General features: G+C 43.0%; 1 protein-coding gene across 1 annotated transcript in view; it reads left to right on the top strand.

The window, feature by feature from the left end:
- cuedc1b (CUE domain containing 1b) overlaps positions 1-8,139 on the top strand; it is a 134,137-nt gene extending 125,998 nt beyond the window's left edge. The window contains exon 11 of the mRNA XM_072243197.1: positions 3,704-8,139. Coding sequence (XP_072099298.1) covers position 3,704 — 1 coding nt within the window. The 3' untranslated portion in view covers positions 3,705-8,139. The remainder of the gene's footprint in view (positions 1-3,703) is intronic.
- The last annotated feature ends 13,718 nt before the right edge of the window (positions 8,140-21,857 follow it).

Genomic DNA, 21,857 nt, shown 5'->3' with positions numbered 1-21,857 from the left:
GGGTGGTGGGGGTCCCTGAAGAAGCATGCTACTTTCCTGCAACATTGCTCCATATAAATCTGCTCAATGGAGGCGGTGGCTCTTCCTGTGATAGACTGGGCTGTATCCACTACTTTTTGTATATTTTTTTTCCCCGTTCAAGGGCGTTGGTGTTCCCATGCCAGGGCATGGTTTAACCAGTCAGTACACTTTCGACCATGCATCTATTAAAATTTGCCAAAGTTTTAGATGGCATGTTGAATCTGCGTTAGATTGTTATTAAAAAACGTAGCTATATCAATAATGTCATTCAGGGAAAAAGATCTGCCTTCCTCACCTGTTCTGGTCTATAACTGAGTCCAGGTCCACCAACGTGATGAATGCTCCATTTCCAACTCAGTTCAAAGCTCTTTAGGGGTGGGGAGTAAATGCTGGCACTGGCATTAGTTTCCATCTCCACTAAACAAATAAGAAACTTTGAAATAACTTCAATGTACAAAGTAAGTTCCTTTACTGGAATTAGATTAGATTAGAAATGCATGCATTAAGAAATGATACAATGCACCTTGAATGTTCAAGTTTGTTGTCATTCAACTGTATACATGGAAACCCCCAAGTGAAACAACATTCCTCCGGACCAAGGTGCACAACACAGTACAAATAACTCACACACAACACGTAAATTAATATTACCACAAATAATATATTCCAAAAGATTGTACTCTAGCATAAGATACATCTAGGGCACGAGTTAAAAAGTAAACAATATAATGCTACTGGTCCTTCATACATAATGAGACCGGGGTGGTGGCAGGGAGTTTAGTCACCTTACGGCCTGGGGGAAGAAGTTGTTTCCCATCCTAATAGTCCTTGTCCTGTTGCTATGGTAACTCCTGCCTGATGGTCAAAGGAATTGTGGGATGAATGGGAGGGATCCTTGACAATGCTAAAGGCAGTGCTCCTGATAAATATCTTGGATGGGTGGAAGAGAGACCCCGATGATGAAGAACACGTTACTTTCCGATTCACTGTCCATTAATTCCACACAGTAAAATTGCTTCAAAATGATCAACTGACCCAAAAATGCAAAATTCCTTTAAGAAATGTGTATAAGATGATGAGAGGCATTGATCGTGTGGATAGTCAGAGGCTTTTTCCCAGGGCTGAAATGGCTAGCACGAGAGGGCACAGTTTTAAGGTGCTTGGCAGTAGGTACAGAGAATATGCCAGGGGTAAGTTTTTTACGCGGAGAGTGGTGAGTGCGTGGAATAGGCTGTCGGCGACGGTGGTGGAGGCAGATACAATGGGGTCTTTAAGAGACTCCTGGATAGGTACACGGAGCTCAGAAAAATAGAGGGCTATGGGTAACCCTAGGTAATCTCTAAAGTAAGGACATGTTCGGCACAGCTTTGCGGGCCAAAGGGCCTGTTTTGTGCTGTAGGTTTTCTATGTTTCTATGAAATTTTCTCTTGTACCAAGCACTTTAACGTAGTCTTGTTCTTTCAGTAACTAGCTTTCTAGGTTGCAGAGTTGCATGTTCAAGAGCTGCTTCCGAGAATTGGGCACAGTCGGTGATATTGACACTGAGGGAGTACTGCACTGTTAGGGTATGATTCCAAGTGAACCCTTGGCCCCTGACAGATGTAACGGATGCCTGGCCAATGTTTATCCCTCAGTGTCATTAGGCCGGATTGTCTGGTCACTATTACATTGCTGTATATAGAAGCATTCTCTCTGAAAAGCGGCTACCACCTTCTGTATAGAACAATATGGCACAGTACAAGCCCTTCGGCCCACAATGCTGTGCTGACCTTTTATTCCACTCCAATCTAACCCTTCCCCTGCTTGTGGGCTCACTTTCAAGGACTCTTCATCTCATGTTCTCTATTTATTGCTTATTTGTTTTATTTACTTTTTTTGTGTATTTACATAGTTTGTTGTCTTTTGCATACTGGTCGACTGCTCTGTTGGTGCAGTCTTTCATTGAATCTATTGGATTCATTGAGTATGCTTGAAAAAATCTCTGGGTTGTATATGGTGACATACATGTCTGCACTTTGATAATAAATATACTTTGAACTTTAAACTTTCTATACAGTCCGTTTTTCTTTCATCCATGTGACTATCTAAGTCTCTTGAATGTCCCGAATGTTTCTGCCTCTACCACCACCCCTGGCAGCATATTCCAACCTACACAGTTCAACAGCTTTGATGCTCCTGCAGTACTTGAGGGAAGTTTTGAATGCATAAATATCAACTTCTCCTTCCGAGGAAAAAAATTGTTACTAATTCATTAATTAATGATAATTTCTATTCACAGTTACTGTGGCTGTGAGAATATTTTTAGAATGTTATCGCCAATTTGGGCACAAGATCTCAAAAGGGTTTGCCACCCCTGACTTGAGGATTAAGCTGGAAGAGGAATCACCTAGTTGATAGATTAATGAGGGCATGGAGGGAAAAGGAAGGTAAAGTCAGTGTAATGAGGCTGTTAGAAAAAAGAGAATACAGAGGAACATAGAAGTTGTGAAATGCAGAGCTGTGGGCAGTATCCTGCAACACAGTGCTCATGGAGAGTAACACTGGGCCACTGTTACAGACGGGGTTACCGATGGGTGGCTTGCAGCAGAACTGAGCAGTCCTGATACAGTCCCTTTGAGATCATTCTATCAGAGATGTTCAAAGTAAATTTATTATAAAAGTATGTATATGTCACCGTATACAACTCTGAGATTCATAGTCTTGCAGGCATACTCAATAAATCCATAGAATAATAGCCATGGCAGAATCAATGAAAGACCTCACCAACTTGGGCGTTCAATCAGAGTGTTAAAGGCAACAAACACTGCAAATACAAAAAGAAAGAAATAATAATAAATATGCAATAAATACTGAAAACTTAAGATGATGAGTACTGGAAAGTGAGTCCATAGGTTGTGGGAATGTTTCAGTGATGGGGGCAAGTGAAGTTATCCTTTTTGGTTCAGGATCCTGATGGCTGAGGGGTAGCAACTGTTCCTGAAACTGCTGGTGTGGCTCCTGAGGCTCCTGCACCTCAGAGAAGAGAGCATGTCCTGGTTGTGGTTCCCACTGCCCTCTTTCTTCCTCCCTCACCCTCCCTGCAGTTCAGCTCTAACTTGTTTTCTCTTTATTTAGAGTACTGATGAATGATATTTGGCTTGAAATCTCTCAACAGATATGGCATGAATAGCTCCAGTTCCTGTTTATATTACAGATCTCCAGCAAGTGTTTTTGTTTTAATTTGTGTTTACTCCTGGCAGAGATAAGCATCTTTAATGTTTTCTTTTGACTCTAGTGGTGTAGGCTCAGTATCTTTCTCTGGCTTCTCTGCACATGTACTGTATGTCTTTTTCACTCTTGGGATAACATTCATTAATCCTTTTCTATCCCTGTCTCAGTCCCCAGGCAGCTGGGACTGCAGGCGTAAATGAATGCAGTCAGCTTCCTGCAGCCCTAACAGTGATGGTAGTTCTTAATGAGCAATGTTTTAGCCCCAGACTGATTTTCTTGTTGTTCACTTCACTCAAAGGTCAACATGGATTGGAAAGCCGCCATGTTCCTTTGTTCCTTTCCACGGATGCTGGATTTCTCCGGTACTTAGTATGCGTTACTCTAGATTTCCAGCACCTGCAGAATCTATCGTGTTCACGAATTTGACCGCGCTTTGGTTGAATGGTTTAATTGTGTTAACCTTTTTCCACAGATCCTGACAGCTTTGGATTGAGGGAGCCATGACCAGGGCTTACGTGAAAGGACACTCATTCACAGATGAAGCTGGTGGCAGTTAACGTACAAACCTTCATCTGCTTTTTATCCACTTTCCGCAGTGATTAAGGCACAATTATGTGTGGGTGGGCGGCGGAGTTGGAGAAATGCGGAAATACCAGTCATCACCTTTATAAATCAAAGATCTGAGATGCTTGCCGTTCTTTAACTCTGCAGTCCTCAAATCCTAGGTGCATAGATCTTCTAGAGGGGTTCCCAACCTTTCTTTATGCCATGGACCCTTACCATTAACCAAGGAGTCCGTGGACCCCCAGTTTGGGAACTCTTGTCTAGACCGTGGTGTTCCCTTCATCTTGACTTACTTGGTAAGAGCACTAGAGAGCTGGGTCTAGTTTTTAACTGTAGCCTTGTGTTCCAATATATTTTGATAGAAAAGGCCTCCACCAGACATTGAACTGTATTTCATATGGACTAATACAAGATTCAACAATGAGTGTTAATCCTTTAATTCAGTAATTATAATTGTCAAATGATGTCTTGATGTGCCTAATGATGTACTGTATTAATTAACAGGTCTTACAATAGACCCGAACATATAAAATTACGTAAATGCTTCTGTTGTAATTACTGGGACTGTTCCTCCAATTTATTTTGCGTTAGGAAGTTGTGGAATTGCAAGGTGGATTGAAATGAAGAAGTAGTTGGTGGTGGTAATGAATGTTAACAGGTTTGGAACCTGAAGCCTTTACAAAGTGATGTAATAGCCCAATGACAGTGAATGTGAATGGGGTGCTCGGCCAGTGCAGCTATTTGTGAGGGAGCTGCCTTGCCAAGTGCAGATGTTAAACCATTTAACTCGAGGGCAGCACCTATCCACTGAGTTTCAATATCCCATTACCAGCATCACAGAGACATGTGCCATGATTTGAGTGGCCCATACACTCTTGTCTCGGAATCTAAACTGATCTGAAAAATGGTCCCATTGGCAATGTATTGTTTAAACCTTCCGCCATCCAGGCCTGTTAAGGAAATACAAACATTATCCCAACTGTTTTCACCCTCGGCAGTTGCTGTCTCCTGGGTGTTTATTGACAACTATTTTGGCTAAAAATGACAGCTGAATTTTACTATTTTCTACACTTAATTCACTTTGAAGTGTGTAATATATTGGTTGAAGTAAAATTTTATTAGCCATCTGTGCGGACAGGTGCAGTTGGTGTTCCCTCCTTTGTCGAGGAATTAGTGCAAGAAAGTAATCCCTCACAGAAAGGGAGAGTGACTATTCAGCATGTGTTGCCTGGTCACGGAGCAGTCTGCTAATTAATGAATATCTCCCCATCTGCATTTGCATGGTGGGTCGACATTGACATGGCCCTTTAACATTAAAAGGAGGCTCAGTACAACACAAAATTGAAATGGACGAGTGTAAATGAATTTGATTGCTGCATAGAATCATGGTCTGGTGAGGATTTGGGGATTGCTGACAAGGTGTTTCACAACCGTATTTACAGAAGCCCCAGCTAAAAGGGTGAAAGGGATTTTGGCTGTAGATTGAAAAGAACAGAAACTTGTAATGAGAGTGTGAAACTTCCAAGAAGTGAGCTTGTTTTCCCATTGTAGATTTAAGTCATTAGAATGCACTTTGAGGAAATGAAGAAAACTGTATTTGCCTTTCCAAGTCTCCTTTAACTGTTGCATTCCAGGTGCATGATATGGAAGAAGGGGTGTCAGATTTTTTGCCATAACATAATGACTCGTATTGTCAATGGAGCCATGCACCATATCAGAGCATGGGAGAGGTTTAACCACAACAACACAGGAGAACCCCTCCATCAATCAATTCTCACTACCGCACATGTCTGGGGCATCCAGTTCTGAGTGCTAACAGAGGGAAAAAACAATAAGTGCTGTGTATTTTTGTCAAGGGGTCCGAGTTTGGTTTCCTGCTCCTTGTGTTTGATGTTGATTCTGTCAGTTCCGCATCAGGAGCACCAGATTTCCATTGCCGTCGTCTCCCAAGTGAGCTTGATATATTGTGAGGAGGAAAATATTCCCCTGGGCATGAGATTACCGAGGCAAATATGTTCTTAGTTGTTATCGGTGCTTAAGCCTCTGTGGGATTTAAACCATATCTTGTTTCTATTTTTTAAAAAAATCTTCCCCATCTCAGTACAGTATCTTGCAGATGGTTGGCAGCAGGTTATATTGTACCAATGATTATTACCATTGCTGTCCAAAGCAAAAAGTCGTGGCTGTTGGCTTAATGTAAGGAATAGAGTCAGTTTTGGCTTAATGTAAGGAATAGAGTCAGTTCTGTTGCATCTAAAGTAATTTCAAAGTAAATTTATTATCAAAGTACGTGTATGTCACTGTAAACTACCTTGAAATTTATTTTCCTGTAGACTTTCAAGATAGAACAAAGAAACATAGAATCAGTGAAAAACTAGGACTGACAAACAACAAATGTGCAAAAGACAAATTCTGCAAATACACAAAAACCAATAAATAATACTGAGAACATGAATTGTAGAATCCTTGACAGTGAAGTCCATAGGTTGTGGAATCGGTTTAGTGTTGGGGTGAGTGAAGTTAACCACACTGGTTCAGGAGCCTGATGGTTGTAGCATAACAACTGCTCCTGAACCTGGTGGGGTGGGGCCTACGGCTCCTGCAGCTCCTGCAGCTCCTTCCCGGTGACAGCAGCAAGAAGAGAGCGTGGCCTGGATGGTAGGGGGGGTCCCTGATGATGGATGCTGCTTTCTTACGGCAGTGCTCCTTGCAATTCCTGAACCTGGTGGTGTGCATCACCATTGTCTCAAAATCAAGGCAACTTTAACTATCTGTTGTATCTAGGCAGTTTTCTTCAGATGCTTCAGGTACCAAAGTACCTACGAAACGAAAGGTTTCAGATATACCTTAGTGACTGACCATGGTGCCTGGAGATATCTGCGGTCACTAGCAACCTTGCAGGACCATGAAATGGAAGGAGCGAGGATCAAGCTTTTGAAATATAATGGGTGAATTCAGTGACTCAGGAATAGAAATTCATGGTATTGGGCTCATTCGATACACAAGTCTGATTGGCTCAACTTCCGAACGCAAGATGCTCAAAACTTCAGTACAGGCAGAGAAGAGAGTGAGGGACCAGGTGTGCCCACTTGTTACCCAGGGCACAGTCAGCAAGACAGAGCAGTGACAAGTCTGGGAAATTATAGAAGTGAAGAGGTTTCTGGCACAAAAGTCAGCTGTTGGGTCAGTCATACCCATCCTGATTTTCCCTCCATCCTGATTTCAGACGAGCTCCAGATCCCTGCCCCTTTGGTGAGTGAAATAATTTTTCCCAACTTCCTCTTTTTTTTTTGATCCAGTCCCTCAACTCATTACTCCCTAGATGGTGTTCAGGGAAGTATCTTCTTCCTGCTTGGTTCCTTAAATTTACACATCACAATTAAATCCGTCTGCCACCCGTGCTCCAAGGAAGCAACCCCAGCCTGGATAATGTCTTCCCACAATTATTGTAGTCTTGGCAACAATTCCTGTAGATTGACTACACTCTCTCTAGTGCTGTCACATCCTTCCTGTACTGTGGTGCCCAGAACTATAGACAGTGCCTCTGTCACATCTGCCTTGTGGAATCAAACAAATCATGCAAGCAAATAGCGTTCTGAACAGAAGTCCACAAAGGGAATCTGTCCACAGATCCTCAGTTCAGTGCAGAGCCAAGTGAACGAGCTGAACCGGCCTGTCCTTCGGCTCAGGTCTCAACACCCCGGTCCAGTGCCTGAATCGTCGTCCCAACATAGGGTCCAGTTGCTTCGATGCGTTCTGGGGCCTGGACCCCGCCACCTGGATTTGATCCAATTCAGTCTCAGTTCTGCCGCATCAAATTACCTCCAAGTCCACTCCTTGTGTTAAAGAAAATGTCCCGCGCCCTTCCTTTGAATTCTCCCCCTCTCACCTAAAATGCATGCCTTTAGGTATTTGACATTTCAGCTATGTGGTTGGGACTGATACAGGCTGACTACTCTGTCTCTTTATTATTTTTAGAAACTTCTCCAAACTTCATTCTTCACTCAACATTGAAGCAGCTGCTCCTCCTCAATCTCATTGAAATAACTGCGTCACATTTTCAAAGCCCTTTAGTTTAGCATCAAAATAAACACAGAAAGAGCAAGCTATGCTAGCCGGGTAAGGTAGCACCGATAACACACTCCAGGTCAGGCATCTTTCACCAGAGCTTCTCGTGTTTGAAACATTTTCCGATTTCAAACTTCCAGCATCTGTACTGTTTTGCTTTGAGTTTAGTTTCGCCTGTGACCCTTCCCACTGTTGCACATTCCCCAGATTAAATGGTTTAAAGCTGTTCTGCCACATGCAGTGTACTTCAGAGAAATGTTAGCAACACACGTCAAAGTTGCTGGTGAACGCAGCAGGCCAGGCAGCATCTCTAGGAAGAGGTACAGTCGATGTTTGGGGCCGAGACCCTTCGTCAGGACACCTCTTCCTAGGGATGCTGCCTGGCCTGCTGCGTTCACCAGCAACTTTGATGTTTGTTGCTTGAATTTCCAGCATCTGCAGAATTCCTCATGTTTGCGTTCAGAGAAATGTTGTTCAAGTTCTTTGCTCCGTTATCTGTAACTTGCATTTTGACCACCATTTGTGATTTGTTCTTCCAAAGCTGTGCGGTTAATTAGTTGGGGTATTTGACCAATATTACTTCAGGACTTAATCCCACCTCTCACGTCATATGCCAGTCATTTCTGTGAGATCCAGCAACACTGTTTCCTACTCTCTGATAAGGTGCTTCACTGAACTATCTGACTTGCTTTCCAAACATGCTTGTTGTCCTTTGCAATGGCACTTAGTTTTTTTCTTAGTAGCCATGCTCAGGTAGTCAAGTCAGTTTCATAACGTAGGTGCTTGCAGATTGAGTTCACATCCTCCACGCAGCTTTCTAATTTGGCTGTTCCCCGTGTCAATAAACTGTTGAATCGCTTGGGTTAGACGGCACAGAAACCCACTCTTCAACCCGCCATGTCCAGAGAACCTATCTGTTATGAATCCGCTCTCCCAGCATTTGACCGCTAGTCTCTATGTCTTGGTGATTCAGGTGCTCGTCTAGATACTTAATATTGTGAGTCTCTACCTGCTTGAACACTGCAGGCTCTGTGTTCCTGATTCCAACCAAGTAAAAAATTCTTCCTCTGATTCTCTGTTGCTCTTCTGCCCCCCACCCTTACTGTTTGCCATCTAGTTTCAGACATGTCTCCCAGTGGCAAATGTATCTGAATTGGTTGAAGCGATTTGTCAATGAATAATTCTTAAATTGTGGCAGAGCCTTGTTAATCACCTTCATTGTGTCAATGACCAGACAGTTCTGGAGGTGGGCTAACAAGATCTCATTCAGGGCTGGGAGTGTAGTTCCAAGTATACATTGGGCTGTCAGTATATTCCTAGAGGCTTTATCAACCCTGTGAAACAGCCCTTACCATCATTAGGCCTCACCCTTTCCCCACACATGTGCATACCTCTCCAGTTGTAGAGCATTGAAACAAACGCTGCTCCAACGGGCCCAGGCATGTCGCTCTCCAAGTTCCTTTTAAATGTTGTTAATATACACACCACCCTCTGGGTGAAAAGAAAGTTGCCCCTCAGATTTCTATCAAATCCTCTCCCCTCTCACCTTTTACCTATTCCCTCTGGATTTTGCTTTCCCAACCCTGCGAATCCAATGAGTGCATTCACCCTATCCATGCTCCTTAGTCTTATAACTTTTTTAAAAAGTGAATTATCTGAAGAAAATAGAACAAATAAGTTTTATTTTAAAATGGAGCCTGTTCCTTTTATTGCCTGGGGTTGGTCAAGAGCATTGTTTTTGAAACTGGTCTTTAATTTCTCTAGGCTTGTCACCCATTGAGTATCTGAATCAGATTAATTATCACCGATATAAGTCATGGAATTTGTTGTTTTGTGGCAGCAGTACAGTGTAATAAATTAAAACAAACTGTACTTACAATGCGATCTATACAGTTAGTGTGCCTAAGACTTTTGCACAGCACTGGAGTAATTTTATGTATTGCACTGTACTGCCACAAAAAAAAACAAAATTCATGATATATGTGAGTGATGATTAAACCAGATTCTGATATGCAAAGAGTAGGAATTTCAGGTTGTATACTGTATACAATGTCTGATACTAAATTGAACCATTGGGTCTCAATAATAGAGTGGGACAGCGACAGGGAGGGGGGAATCATGGTTGGGAAAAGGGGAAGGGAGCGTGAAGCACCAGAGAGACATTCTGTAATGATCAATAAACATTGTTTGGAATCAAATGACTTTGCCTGGTGTCTCAGGGCTGGGTGTGTCTGCACCCACACCAACCTTCCCACCCTGGCAACTTCTCTGCCACCTGTCCCACACCCCTCCTGCGGTGCTCCAGCTTTGCTATTCTATCATCCTTTGCTCCTGGGAGATTTGCAAACTTGCTCCACGTTGATAAATACAGTACTGTGCAAGAGTCTTAGGCACCCTAGCAATATACATGTGCCTACAATTTGCATAGTACTGTGTGTGTGTGTGTGTGTGTGTGTGAGAGAGAGAATGTGTATATGTGTGTGTATATATATATATACACACACACACACACACACACACACACACACGCGCACACGTGCACGCGCGGTCAGTATATATATTATTGTAATTATAGTTTGTCTTAATTTATTGCACTGTACTGCTGCCACAAAACAATAAATTTCATGACATCTGTCAGTGATTATATATATATATATATATATATATATATAGAGAGAGAGAGAGATACACACACACACACACATGAAGTGTATAAATTAAGGGGTGCAAAAAGAGTGCGAGTGTCGTTACTCAGGACTTGCATCACTGAGGAAGCAGGCATGTTTGTGGTGGTGATGAGTCACCACAGTGAGGTTTATTGTGGCGAGCTACTGGGTAATAACTCTTTCATAGGGTAGAGCTTTGGATAAAGTGTGGTGTGTCTCAGCAGGAAAGAGCAGCATTTGGAGGAAGTCACAAACGAGAAAGTCTGCGGATGCTGGATATCCGAGCAACATACACAAAATGCTGGAGGAACTCAGCAGGCCAGGCAGCATCTATGGAAAAGAGTAAACAGTCAACATTTCAGGCCGAGACTTCGATGAAGGGTCTCAGCCTGAAACGCCAACTGTTCTGTTTTCCATAGATACTGCCTGACCTGCTGAGTTCCTCCAGCATTTTGTGGGTGTGTTAGTTAGAGGAAGTGAGCTGATTCTTGCTGATGAAGACTGAGAACTGCTCGATACTCAGGTAGACATTCCCCAAGCTGCAACCTGAGGAGGGGGGAGTTGAACAAGTTTACCTCACCTCATCAGCAATATGTTCTTAAAAACCTGGGTAGAGTTTTTGTAAAATGCTTCAACCTCTCCCCAGCTTTTAAACATCACTAATCCTCCAATCCTCCTCTTCACACCAGGTGCCAGTTATGATCTGACATCACACTAAAACAGGCACTGGTTCATTAAATGTTGCTTGTGAAATATACTGATGCCATTTTGTAGCTTCACTAATGATGTCTAATTGGTGTGAATCCATTCCTGGTGACTAACTTCTCCAACTGGGACGGTTGGAATTGCTGCCTCCTCCTCCCTGTGTTCGCTGTCTTCCCCAAAGTATGTTCATAATCTTTGCACTGTGTCTGCTTGTTGTGTTGATCAGGCACACAGAGGCATTCAGTGAAGCCACTTCAATGATTGTCTAATAAAAGCCAAATAGAATTGGAGATTTCTGTGCATCCTTTGAATTCTGAAGCCTTTGTTGCTCTCGCCTGGGGCTGTCGATATGTTTATGGTGTTTTCAGTTACATTGGCTGAAGCTACTACATAGATCACCAGAGAGGCTATTTTTCCCATCTTGGAAGACTCATTTACTAAAATTCATTTCTGAAATTCGGCTGTGCATAATCCAATTTTTTTTCTGGTAGCTTTTAATATTTGTTAAGGAATTCTGCTCTACCTACGGTCTTAGGAAGGTGTGTGTTACTCAGAGGAAGGTGCAACTCCACGCTTGGAGAGGCAGGCCACCTTCAACTTATTCCCTCTGGATCTTGATTCCCCAACCTGGGAATCAGATCAGTGGATTCATCCTATCCATGTTCCGTAGTCTTATAATTTTTAACAAGTTTCGATTATCTGAAGAAATTAGAAGAAATATACTTTTTTTTAAATAATTGATCTGTTCCTTCTATTGCCTGAGGTTGGTAACGAGCGTTGTTTTTGAAATTGGCCTAGGCTTGTCACCTCTTAGTATCTGAATCAGAATCAGATTTATGATCGCTGACCTATATTATGAAATTTGTTGGTGAACCTTGTCTTCATTGCTGATTGGTTTAAGGGGGCAGGCAGCTGAGCGCACAAGTAGGTGTTGATCTTGGCCCTTTGGCAAACTATTGGCCCTGGTTACAGAAAGCCCACGATCTGTGGGCCGTGTGGGAAGTCTGTGTATACCCCTAGTCAATTGGATGGCAAGAAAATCAGGGTGGAGATTATGGGCATGTGAGGGAGATTAGGACATAGGGAAATCAGTGGGGGAATGGGGTAGTACCAAGAGCAGGCAAAGAGAAGATGGACTGAATGGCCCCTGACTTTAGGGCAGCACAGTAGTGTAATGGTTAGCATAATACTTTACAGTACCAGCGACCTGGGTTCAATTCCCGCCTCTGTCTTGTAAGGAGTTTGTACGTTCACCCTCTAACCACATGAGTTTTCTCCGGGTGCTCCGGATTTCTCCCACAGTCCAAAGATGTACTGGTTGGTAGTTAATTAGTCATTGTAAGTTGTCACTTGATTAGGCTAGCTCGAAGTTGCTGGGCGCCGCGGCTGAAAGGGCCTGAAGGGTCTGTTCTCAATGTTTCCATACCATTGGTAAATATGAATGTGTCAGATACAATGACAAGGATGGACATCAACTCGTGCTTCTATTTTATTTGACAACTGAAAGTTAACCTTTAACTAGATCATAGTTTTCCCGGGAACTGACCAAACCCATGAACAAATCTGTTCTCCTTTAGAAATGATGTGTCAATGGTCTTTTCTCCTTTATTGATGAAGAGTTCTGTCTCACGAAATGAATTGTGACAACTTGGAACAACTGTATATGGTCCTCAAATAAATATTAATCATCTGTAATTGGCTTGCCATATTTAACCCCACATGCTCTGTTGACACCAGTATATGGACTATGTATTCAGAGTTACATTGCACTTACTGACCCTGCTTAAACGTGTTGGTTTTGTGAAGCAATGGGGATCTGAGTGTTTTGTGGACACAGTTTGATTTTGGGAGTATTAATTTCCTGTTGTCAGTGCTTTGAAGTTTTTAAGTGACTAAAACTGAAATGTGCCTGAAACTTAACTAAAATGTAAAATAGGCTTGTGTATGATAATTACTGGAAAATTATCAATCTTTGAACCGATTCATTGACTGCAGTGATCCTGAGTCATATCAGTGTGATATAATTGGCAGCTTGTCTTTTGACTTTTAAAAAGAAGTATCATTCAGGTCTAACTTCTAGTCTGGGGTGGCATTGTCCAACTCAGCTTTAATGTTGGGGGGCGGGGGGTGGCGCGGAGGATGGAATTTTGTATGTAGCCCCTTTCTCTGTAAATCACCCCCGCTCCCCACCCTGTCAGGTATTTTGACCCATCTGTGGAAGAGTCTACAGGTCCCATGTACGCCAGCTCAGAAGACACCAAACTGGAATGGCAGCAAGTCTTGAGGGACTGTCCCGGAAGAACATGATCACTGGCAGGTGCCTACTTGTGTGCTATGTGCTGGCATGCACCTTGTATGTAAACACACTTACATGCAGAGTACATACACGCACATTGATGTCACATGCTGCTTAAGATACAAGTTCATACACATTCTCAAAATCACAAAGTAATGAATTTATTATTGAAGTATGTATAGTCACCATGTGCTACCTTGAGATTCATTTTCTAGCAGGCGATTACCAGGAGATAAAGAAATACAATAGAATTTATGAAAAACTACATAAAGACACTCAGTCACACACAAACTACATCTCATGCTGGAGGGACAGGAGCTTTCCAGGTGCAGGTAGATTAATGGCTTGCTTCGTGTTGCCTGTTGTTCCACCAACTCCCATCCATACCTCATCAGAGATAGAGCACTGACACATCGGATCATTTGGCCAACTGCTCTCCTCTTATCTAAGGGCTCTTAAAACCCAAATCTTCAAGCTAGTGTTTACCTCTCCATCTAAACAACAAATTTCACGACATATGTCAGTGATATTAAACCTCGTTCTGATTTCTGATCCCCTATGCCAATATTCTCTCTTTAGCCTACTATTGAATCCGATGATGCTGATCTCTGGCAGCTTTGAGAGTATCTCTGCAGATTTAACCCAATTTTAAATCAAGTTTCCTGCCAGTATCTAGGTTTTGAAACAGAGCAATTTGTGATTTGCCTTTAGATAGAATAATTTGAAATGGAATAAAAATTTCAATGTACTCACTTTTATCCAAATTGTTATATTAAAAAAACATTTCTTGAATGAATTTTTTAAAAAGAGAAATGGTATCTTCAAGTATGAACTCTAGAGTTCAAATTTGCTTCTGTTGACAGTGGTAAGAATTATAGTGAAATATTTTAACGACAAAAAGTATCTTAAATTTGTATTTGAATGTCAAAATGTAGATGGAAATGTGAACTTATGAGCATATTATAAGCCTGTTCTTATGTCAATGTAAAATAAATGTTAAGTATAAAGAGGTTTTAAAATGATTGAGTTTGTCATTATCTTAGAGATTTCATATCTGATTTTTTTCTTAATAAACTTAATGAACTTTTGTTTGTCAATAGTGACCTTCATTTAAAATAAAGTTGTGTTGTACTCATGGTCTTTTGTAAGTGACATTTTCTTTTTTTTTGGCACAGTGAAATAAACTGATTCAATCCAGAACGGAAGAGATTCTGCTGGAAATCCAGAGCAACACACACACACACACACACACACACACACACACACAATGCTGGAGGAACTCAGCAGGCAAACACTGCTATAATGTTCTTGAGTCCTGGGTGGGCTGAGTCATCTTTGTGGTCGTTTTCCAAGTGATTCACCATGGTCACCCCAATAATTGTCTGTCCTCCATTTTTAAGGTTGGAGAATTTATAGACTGACTACTAGAGGCCCAGTATCTGAGCTCCAGTCTCTGTGATAAAGTCACAGAGCAATACAGCAGGGATACAGACCTTTTGACCCAACCCATCCATACTAGCATGGTGCCCACCCAGAAAGTCCCAATTTCCTGCAGTCCGCCCATATCACTCAAAGCCCTGCCCTGTCATATACCTATCCAGGTGATTCTTCACTGATACATAGTACCTGACTCAGCCATTTCCTGAAGTAGCTCATTCCATATTGTCACAGCCCCCTGCATGGAAAAGTTGCCCCTCCTGCCTCTTAGAATGTTTCCCTCTTACCTTAAGCCTCTGCTGCCTTGTTTTGGACTCCCCTGTTCTTGGCAAGAGATGTTACCATCCACCTTATCTGTGCCTGTCATAATTCTATACGTTAGCTGTAATTTGTAACATGTATGTACATCAAAACATACAGTGAAATGCATTCTTTGTGTCAACTGCTAACCCAATGCGAGGATGTGCTGGGGCAGCCCACCAGTATTGCCACGCTTGCAAGGCCAACATAGCATGCCGGCAACTTACTAGCCCTAACCTGTATGTCTTTAGAATGGGGGAGGAAAATGGAGCACCCAGCGGACATACACGCAGTCAAGGAAGAACGTACGGACTGCAGCAAGAATTGAACCCCGATTTTCAGCTGGTTGTCCCCTTCATCTCCTATGTTCCAAGGAATAAAGACCTAGCCTACCAAGGCCCTATAACTATTGGCTTCTCTGCTAAGGGAATTGATCCTTTGCATTCATGCCAGCTCTGACTCCTGTGATTTTTTTTGCAGCGTGACAAATCCTGTCCCTAAGGCAGCATCTCCAACCTAGACAATCCATTCACTGTCCTGACCTCTCAGTCCAGCCGAATTTAGTCCGCCCGGTGTAACCCATTCTCTTCCTGTAATGAGAGAGAAACATAAGATTCTAAAGGGAGCGTCAGATCGGAGAAGAGTACCGGAGAGCAGAAAAGGAGTGTCATTATGCCATTGCACTGAAAAATTCAGAATAAGAATCAGGTTTAGTATCACTGACCTATGTTGTGAAATTTGTTGTTTTGCAGCAGCAATATAGTGCAATCTATAAAAAATACTATAAATTACAATAAGAAACATTCAAAATTAAATAGTGCAAAAATAGTGAGGTAGTATTCATGGGTTGGTTCAGTGTCTGTTCAGAAATCTGAGGACAGAGGGGAAGAATTTCTCCCGAAGCATTGTGTGTCTTCAGGCTCCTGTACCTCCTCTCTGAAGGTAGTTGTAATAAAGACCATGTGCTGTGTTGCGGGGTGCTTAACAATGGATGCCACCTTTTTGAGGCATTGCCTTTTGAAGGTGTCCTGGATGCCAGGGAGGCTAGTTTCCATGATGGAGCTGACTGAGTTTGCAACTTTCTACAGCTTTTTCTGATCCTGTGCAGTAGCTCCTCCATACCAGACAATGATGCAACCAGTTCGAATGCTCTCCACGGCACACCTGTAGAATCTGTAGTCTTTGGTGACAAACCATATCTCCTCAACTTGTAATGGAATATAGATGCTGACGTGACTCCTTTGTAATTGCATCAATAAGGTGGGTCCCCTGGTAAAACCCTTCCCACTCTGAAAGTTACTATTTGTATTTTAATTATGCATTTTTATAAGAGGAAACCAGCTACAAGATGTCCAATCAAATTATTTTAGTATGTTTGGGTGACACAGGGAATCAACAGCCATCGTCTATATCCCATGTGCTGTATGAGCCGATTGGCTTGGGAGACCATCGGAGAGGATAGCTAAGAACCATCATGTAGAGTTAATCATGTGGACACCAAATTCCTTCCCTAAGTTTGGAAGGCCAATAGAGTTTTTATAACCTACTAGCTTTCTGTTCACTGGTACATACACTGAGTGGCCACTTTACTAGGGACCTCCTGTACCTAATAAAGTGGCCACTGAGTGTATGTTTGTGGTTTTCTGCTGCTGTAGCCCATCCACTTCAATTTTGAAGTGTTGAGCATTCAGGGACACTCTACTGCACACCAATGTTGTAACGCATGGTAATTTGAGTTACTGTCTCCTTCCTGTCAGCTTCAACCAGTCTGGACGTTCTGCTCTGACCTCTCTCATTAACACCATTCTCTGTGAACTAGACTCTAGAATTCCTAACCTGGGGTCCACGGAGCCCTTGCTAAATGGTATTGGCCCATGGCATAAAAAAGGTCGGGAACCCCTGCTCTGGAGACTGTTGTGCGTGAGGATCCTAGGATACTCAAACTACCCCATGTGGTACCAACAATCATTCCATGGCTAAAATCACACAGATCGCATTTCTTACCCATTCTAATTTCTTGATTGGACACAACATCAAAGGTTATGGGGAGAAGGCTGGGGAGTGGGGCTGAGGAATGGAAAAAAAGATCAGACAGGATTGAATGGTGGAGCAGACCCAATGGGCCAAATGGCCTAATTCTGCTTCTATGTCTTATGGTCTAATCAAATCAAATCAAGTTTAATTATCATTCAAATCATACATGGATACAGTCAAACGAGATAGCATTCCTCTGGGGCCAAGGTGAATAACATAGAGTACCAGGGGTGATTGATAAGTTTGTGGCTTAAGGTAGAAGGCGTCAATTTTAGAAAACCGAGCACATTTATTTTTCAACATAGTCCTCTCCTCCATGTGCACACTTAGTCCAGCGGTCATGGAGCATATGGATCCCTTCTTTGTAGAAGTGGTCCACAGCAGGGGTGATTGTTAAGTTCATGGCCTACGGTTGAAGGAGATGAGTTATTAACTTCAAACTTTCTGCATTATCACTCAGAGTTGAACTGCACGCGCATGTAACGAGAGTGTCTTTGACCTCCAGGTGGTCCACAGCAGGGGTGATTGATATGTTTGTGGCCTAAGGTAGAAGGAGATGAGTTATACAGCTCTCATTACATGCGCATGCAGTTCAACTCTTTGAAAATGCAGAAATTTTGAGGTTAATAACTCATCTCTTTCTACTTTAGGCCACGAACTTATCAATCACCCCTGCTGTGGACCACCTGGAGGTCCAAGATGCTGACTTCTACAAAGAAGGGATCCATATGCTCCATGACTGCTGGACTAAGTGGGTACATGTAGGAGAAATAAATGTGCTAGGTTTTCTAAAATTGACTCCTTCCACCTTAGGCCACGAACTTATCAATCACCCCTCGTACAGTCAAAATAGCAAGAGAGAAAAAAAACACATCTTTACAAAAGAAAACACATGTATAGTCCAAGACCCTGAGCAATATTCAAATTGATGGCAATCCAGCCTGTCATTCCACCAGCCAAACACTGGGGGGCAGCACCCAACTGAGCACGGATGCCACGTTACACCACCTCCACCGTCTCCTCACCTGGACTGCAGCAGCAGAGAAGCCCGTGGCTTGAGGTCTGGACCTCACTACAACAGAGGCCACGCTGCTGCCTCACCATCTGTCTCCCCACCAAACAAGGGGAACTGGCCTGCAGCATCTTATATTATCAGTGTCCAACAGAGTCTTGCAATCTAAAACGTGTATCTCATGGTTACACTGCACACTGCTTTCACACACCAATTCTGATGCAGGCCGCAACACAGTCTGCACCCAGGTCAGCACCTCTAAACCCTCTCTGGGCCGTTCACAGGCTTCTCCTTCTCCAACCCATCCCCCAACTCCTTTAACACCCCGGCTGGCTGCTCTGAACAATGAGCAGATCACTGATGCAGTAGACCTGCTGTACCCATAGTCCTTGGAGTCCAGTATAGTCTTACAATCATAAAACAAACACACTTTAAAAAGAAAAGTGCACCTTTGGTTGGCCCCTGAGAAGCCGCTGCATTCAAACGCACTGCCATCTTACCAGAAGTGATGTTGGGTCTGCACAACAACTGAACCTCTTGACCATGTCTGAATGCTTTTGTGTGATGAGTTACTGCCGCCTGATTGGCTGATGAGATATTTGCATTAATGAGCAGGTGTACCTAATAAAGTGGCCACTGGGTGTATGCCTCCTTTTAATTCCAGTTACATTTGATTAATTGAACCTAAGTTCACCAGTCACAGTGGTGGGTTCTGAATTCATGCGTTGGCATCATTGTCCATTCCTTGAGAGTACTCATCAGTAATTTGCCCACAAAGCTTTATCGTCTTCATTGATGCCACCTTTCATCTGGCAATCACTTGTGCTTCAGCAGAATTCTCTGCATGAATAAACAATTAGCAATATTTCTTTTATATGATGAAACATTTTTTTAAAAAAATGTCAGCTTAGGGGCGAGGCTTCCCTTATTCACATGTACTGGACATGCCCTAGCTTGGAAAAATACTGGAAAGATGTTTTCCAAACTCTATCCCATATACTTAATTATAATTTGGAACCTAACCCTTTGATTGCTCTTTTCAGCACCTCCGGAGGGGGGGACACGCACCTAAGTTCAACCAAACGTCGCACACTGTCTTTTGCCTCTCTGTTGGCCAGGCACGCAGTCTTGCTCAGGTGGAGGGACGCTGCCCCGCCCACCCACGCTCAGTGGCTCAGGGACATCATGTCCAGTCTACACCTTGAGAAGATCCATTATTCAATTCTCAACTCGGACATAAAGTTCAAAAAGGTGTGGGGACCCTTTCCTAAATATTTTCAGAATTCCCAGCCAAACTAAAGGTCCATCCTTTCTTCCTTTCCTCTGCACATAAATCCCTGACCTCCAGCATTTCCCGGTAAAATTCTACGGACTCAGACTTGTAAACATACAGCAGTCCCTGTATTAGGAAAATACACCTTCTCTATACCAATGCAGCTCTGTGGGGACAAAGGTTCTGTTTAACCCTTTTTGCTAATGCAATGATGGCTTGGAGATGGAGATTGGGAGGGGTGGTTCGGGGCAGGGAGACAACCAAAGCATGATTGTACTATGGGTGCATCTCTTTCATAGGTGTGAATTGTACATTTGATACATCTGTTATGCACGGCACAAACCTCCTTTATGCTAAGCTCTGTTTATTTAAAAAAAAACAATAAAAATATTTTTTTAAAATGTCAGCTTTATTTGTCACGTATACATGAAACTTCAGACCATAAGTGAAGTGCGTCATTTGCGACATGCTGGGGGCAGCCCGCTAGCGTCGCCACGCTTCGGGCACCAACATAGCTCTCCCACAACCCACAAACCTTAACCAGCAGTCCTTGGAATGTGGGAGGAAACGGGAGCACCCGGTGGAAACCCACACAGGCAGGGGGAAGGACGTACAAACTCCTTACCGACAGCGGTGGGAGTCGAACCCCGTTCAGTGATCACTGGTGCTGTAAAGGGATTCTGCTAACCGCTACGGTACCTCCCCACTCTGAATAACAATATTACTGTGTGCTGGCAAAATGGAGTAATGCTTTCCCCATAGCTTTTGGGTCTCGTTCCGTCCTCTGTATTGTACGTCTTACGGCAGTGTTATGGGCAGCCGTTGCTTTGTGGCAGGGTTCGAAGTGAATCAGATGAAGTTGTAGGCCGGATGCTGCTGAAGTCCCAGTCGTGGGGCAATCAAATGCAATTCGTAGTTATCGCACGTTAGTGGGTTGAAGGATGCATTACATATTCTGCGTGGGCTTTGAACAGATCTCAATAGGAGAAAGAACTTAAAGGAAAGTTTTTAATGTTTGCTGCTTCCCTTAAACCACAGAAATTTACTCCAAAACATTTATACTGTACGTGTGGTCTAGTGTGCATAGGAACTGTGTCCTGGGCTTCGCAGACACATCGAAAATTATGTTTGAAATTTTAAATACTTAATTCATTGCATATTCATACTTTAAGGTCTAACTTCATTTTTTATATAATTCTTTGTAATTAGGCATAAGGCCATAAGACATGGGAGTTGGGTTAGGCCATTCAGCCCATCGCGTCTGATCTGTCATTGCATCATGGCTGATTTCTTATCCCTCTCGACCCCATTCTCCTACCTTCTCCCTGTAACCTTTGATGCCCTGAACAATCAAGAACCTATCAACTTCAGCTTTAAATATAACTAATGACTTGGCCTCCACAGCCGTCTGTGACAATGAATTCTTTGAGAGAGTGGGTGATACCTTACCAGGTGCCCTCTGACTGTTAAAGCACTCTCATTGGCGTATTGGCCGAGATTTTTATATTCCGAGTGTAGGGAGGGAGTGGGATTTGAGCCCAGGCAAGAGCTCACCGGAATGGGCTGCAGCTGACACTGTGACAAAGCACTGCTTGTCACAGAAAGATGAAGCAATGCTCCTGAGAAACAGCTTCAGCAGCAAAGGAATGTGGCGAGCTCCTTCTGGGGGAGCAGAAAAGGTCCTTCTGTATTTGTGCCGAGCTGTTTCACATGGTACAGCCTAAACAAAACTTCCAAGCTGTGAGTGGCTTTAATGAATCACTAACACACTCAAAGTGCTGGATGAACTCAAGTAGGTCAGGCAGTGTCTATGGAGGGGAGTAAACGTTTCGGGACGAGACCCTTCATCAGGACTCATCAAACACATACGTATTGTGTCGTAACGTCGGCCAAACAGGGAGAAAATTCTCCACAAGCATCCACCAGCATCAACTGGCTGTAAAGCGGCCTGACCAACTGTCCCTACTCTCTACCCGTGAAGATCAAGGAGCACAAAATCAGCTGGGCATCAGTGAAAGTCATGGTGCAAGTGAACACGCAGCATGCGAGAGAATTCCGAGAAGTGAGGTTCTCTGCGAATAATTCTGTAAACGAACATGCCGACCTCGATCCTATTTATGAGCCGATGCGGGCAAAATTCCAGACCACAACGCACAAAGTTCACCACACAGCAAATCAGCGACGAGACTTCCTCTCCCTCATCACAACTGAGTTTCTGTAACGATGCCCAACTGGCTGATTGAAAAAGTATATAAAGACCAAGCATTTGGA

This window comes from Mobula birostris, chromosome 25 (assembly GCF_030028105.1).
Source record: "Mobula birostris isolate sMobBir1 chromosome 25, sMobBir1.hap1, whole genome shotgun sequence".
Classification (NCBI taxonomy): Eukaryota; Metazoa; Chordata; class Chondrichthyes; order Myliobatiformes; family Myliobatidae; genus Mobula; species Mobula birostris.
This window is presented reverse-complemented; position numbering and strand designations above follow the sequence as displayed.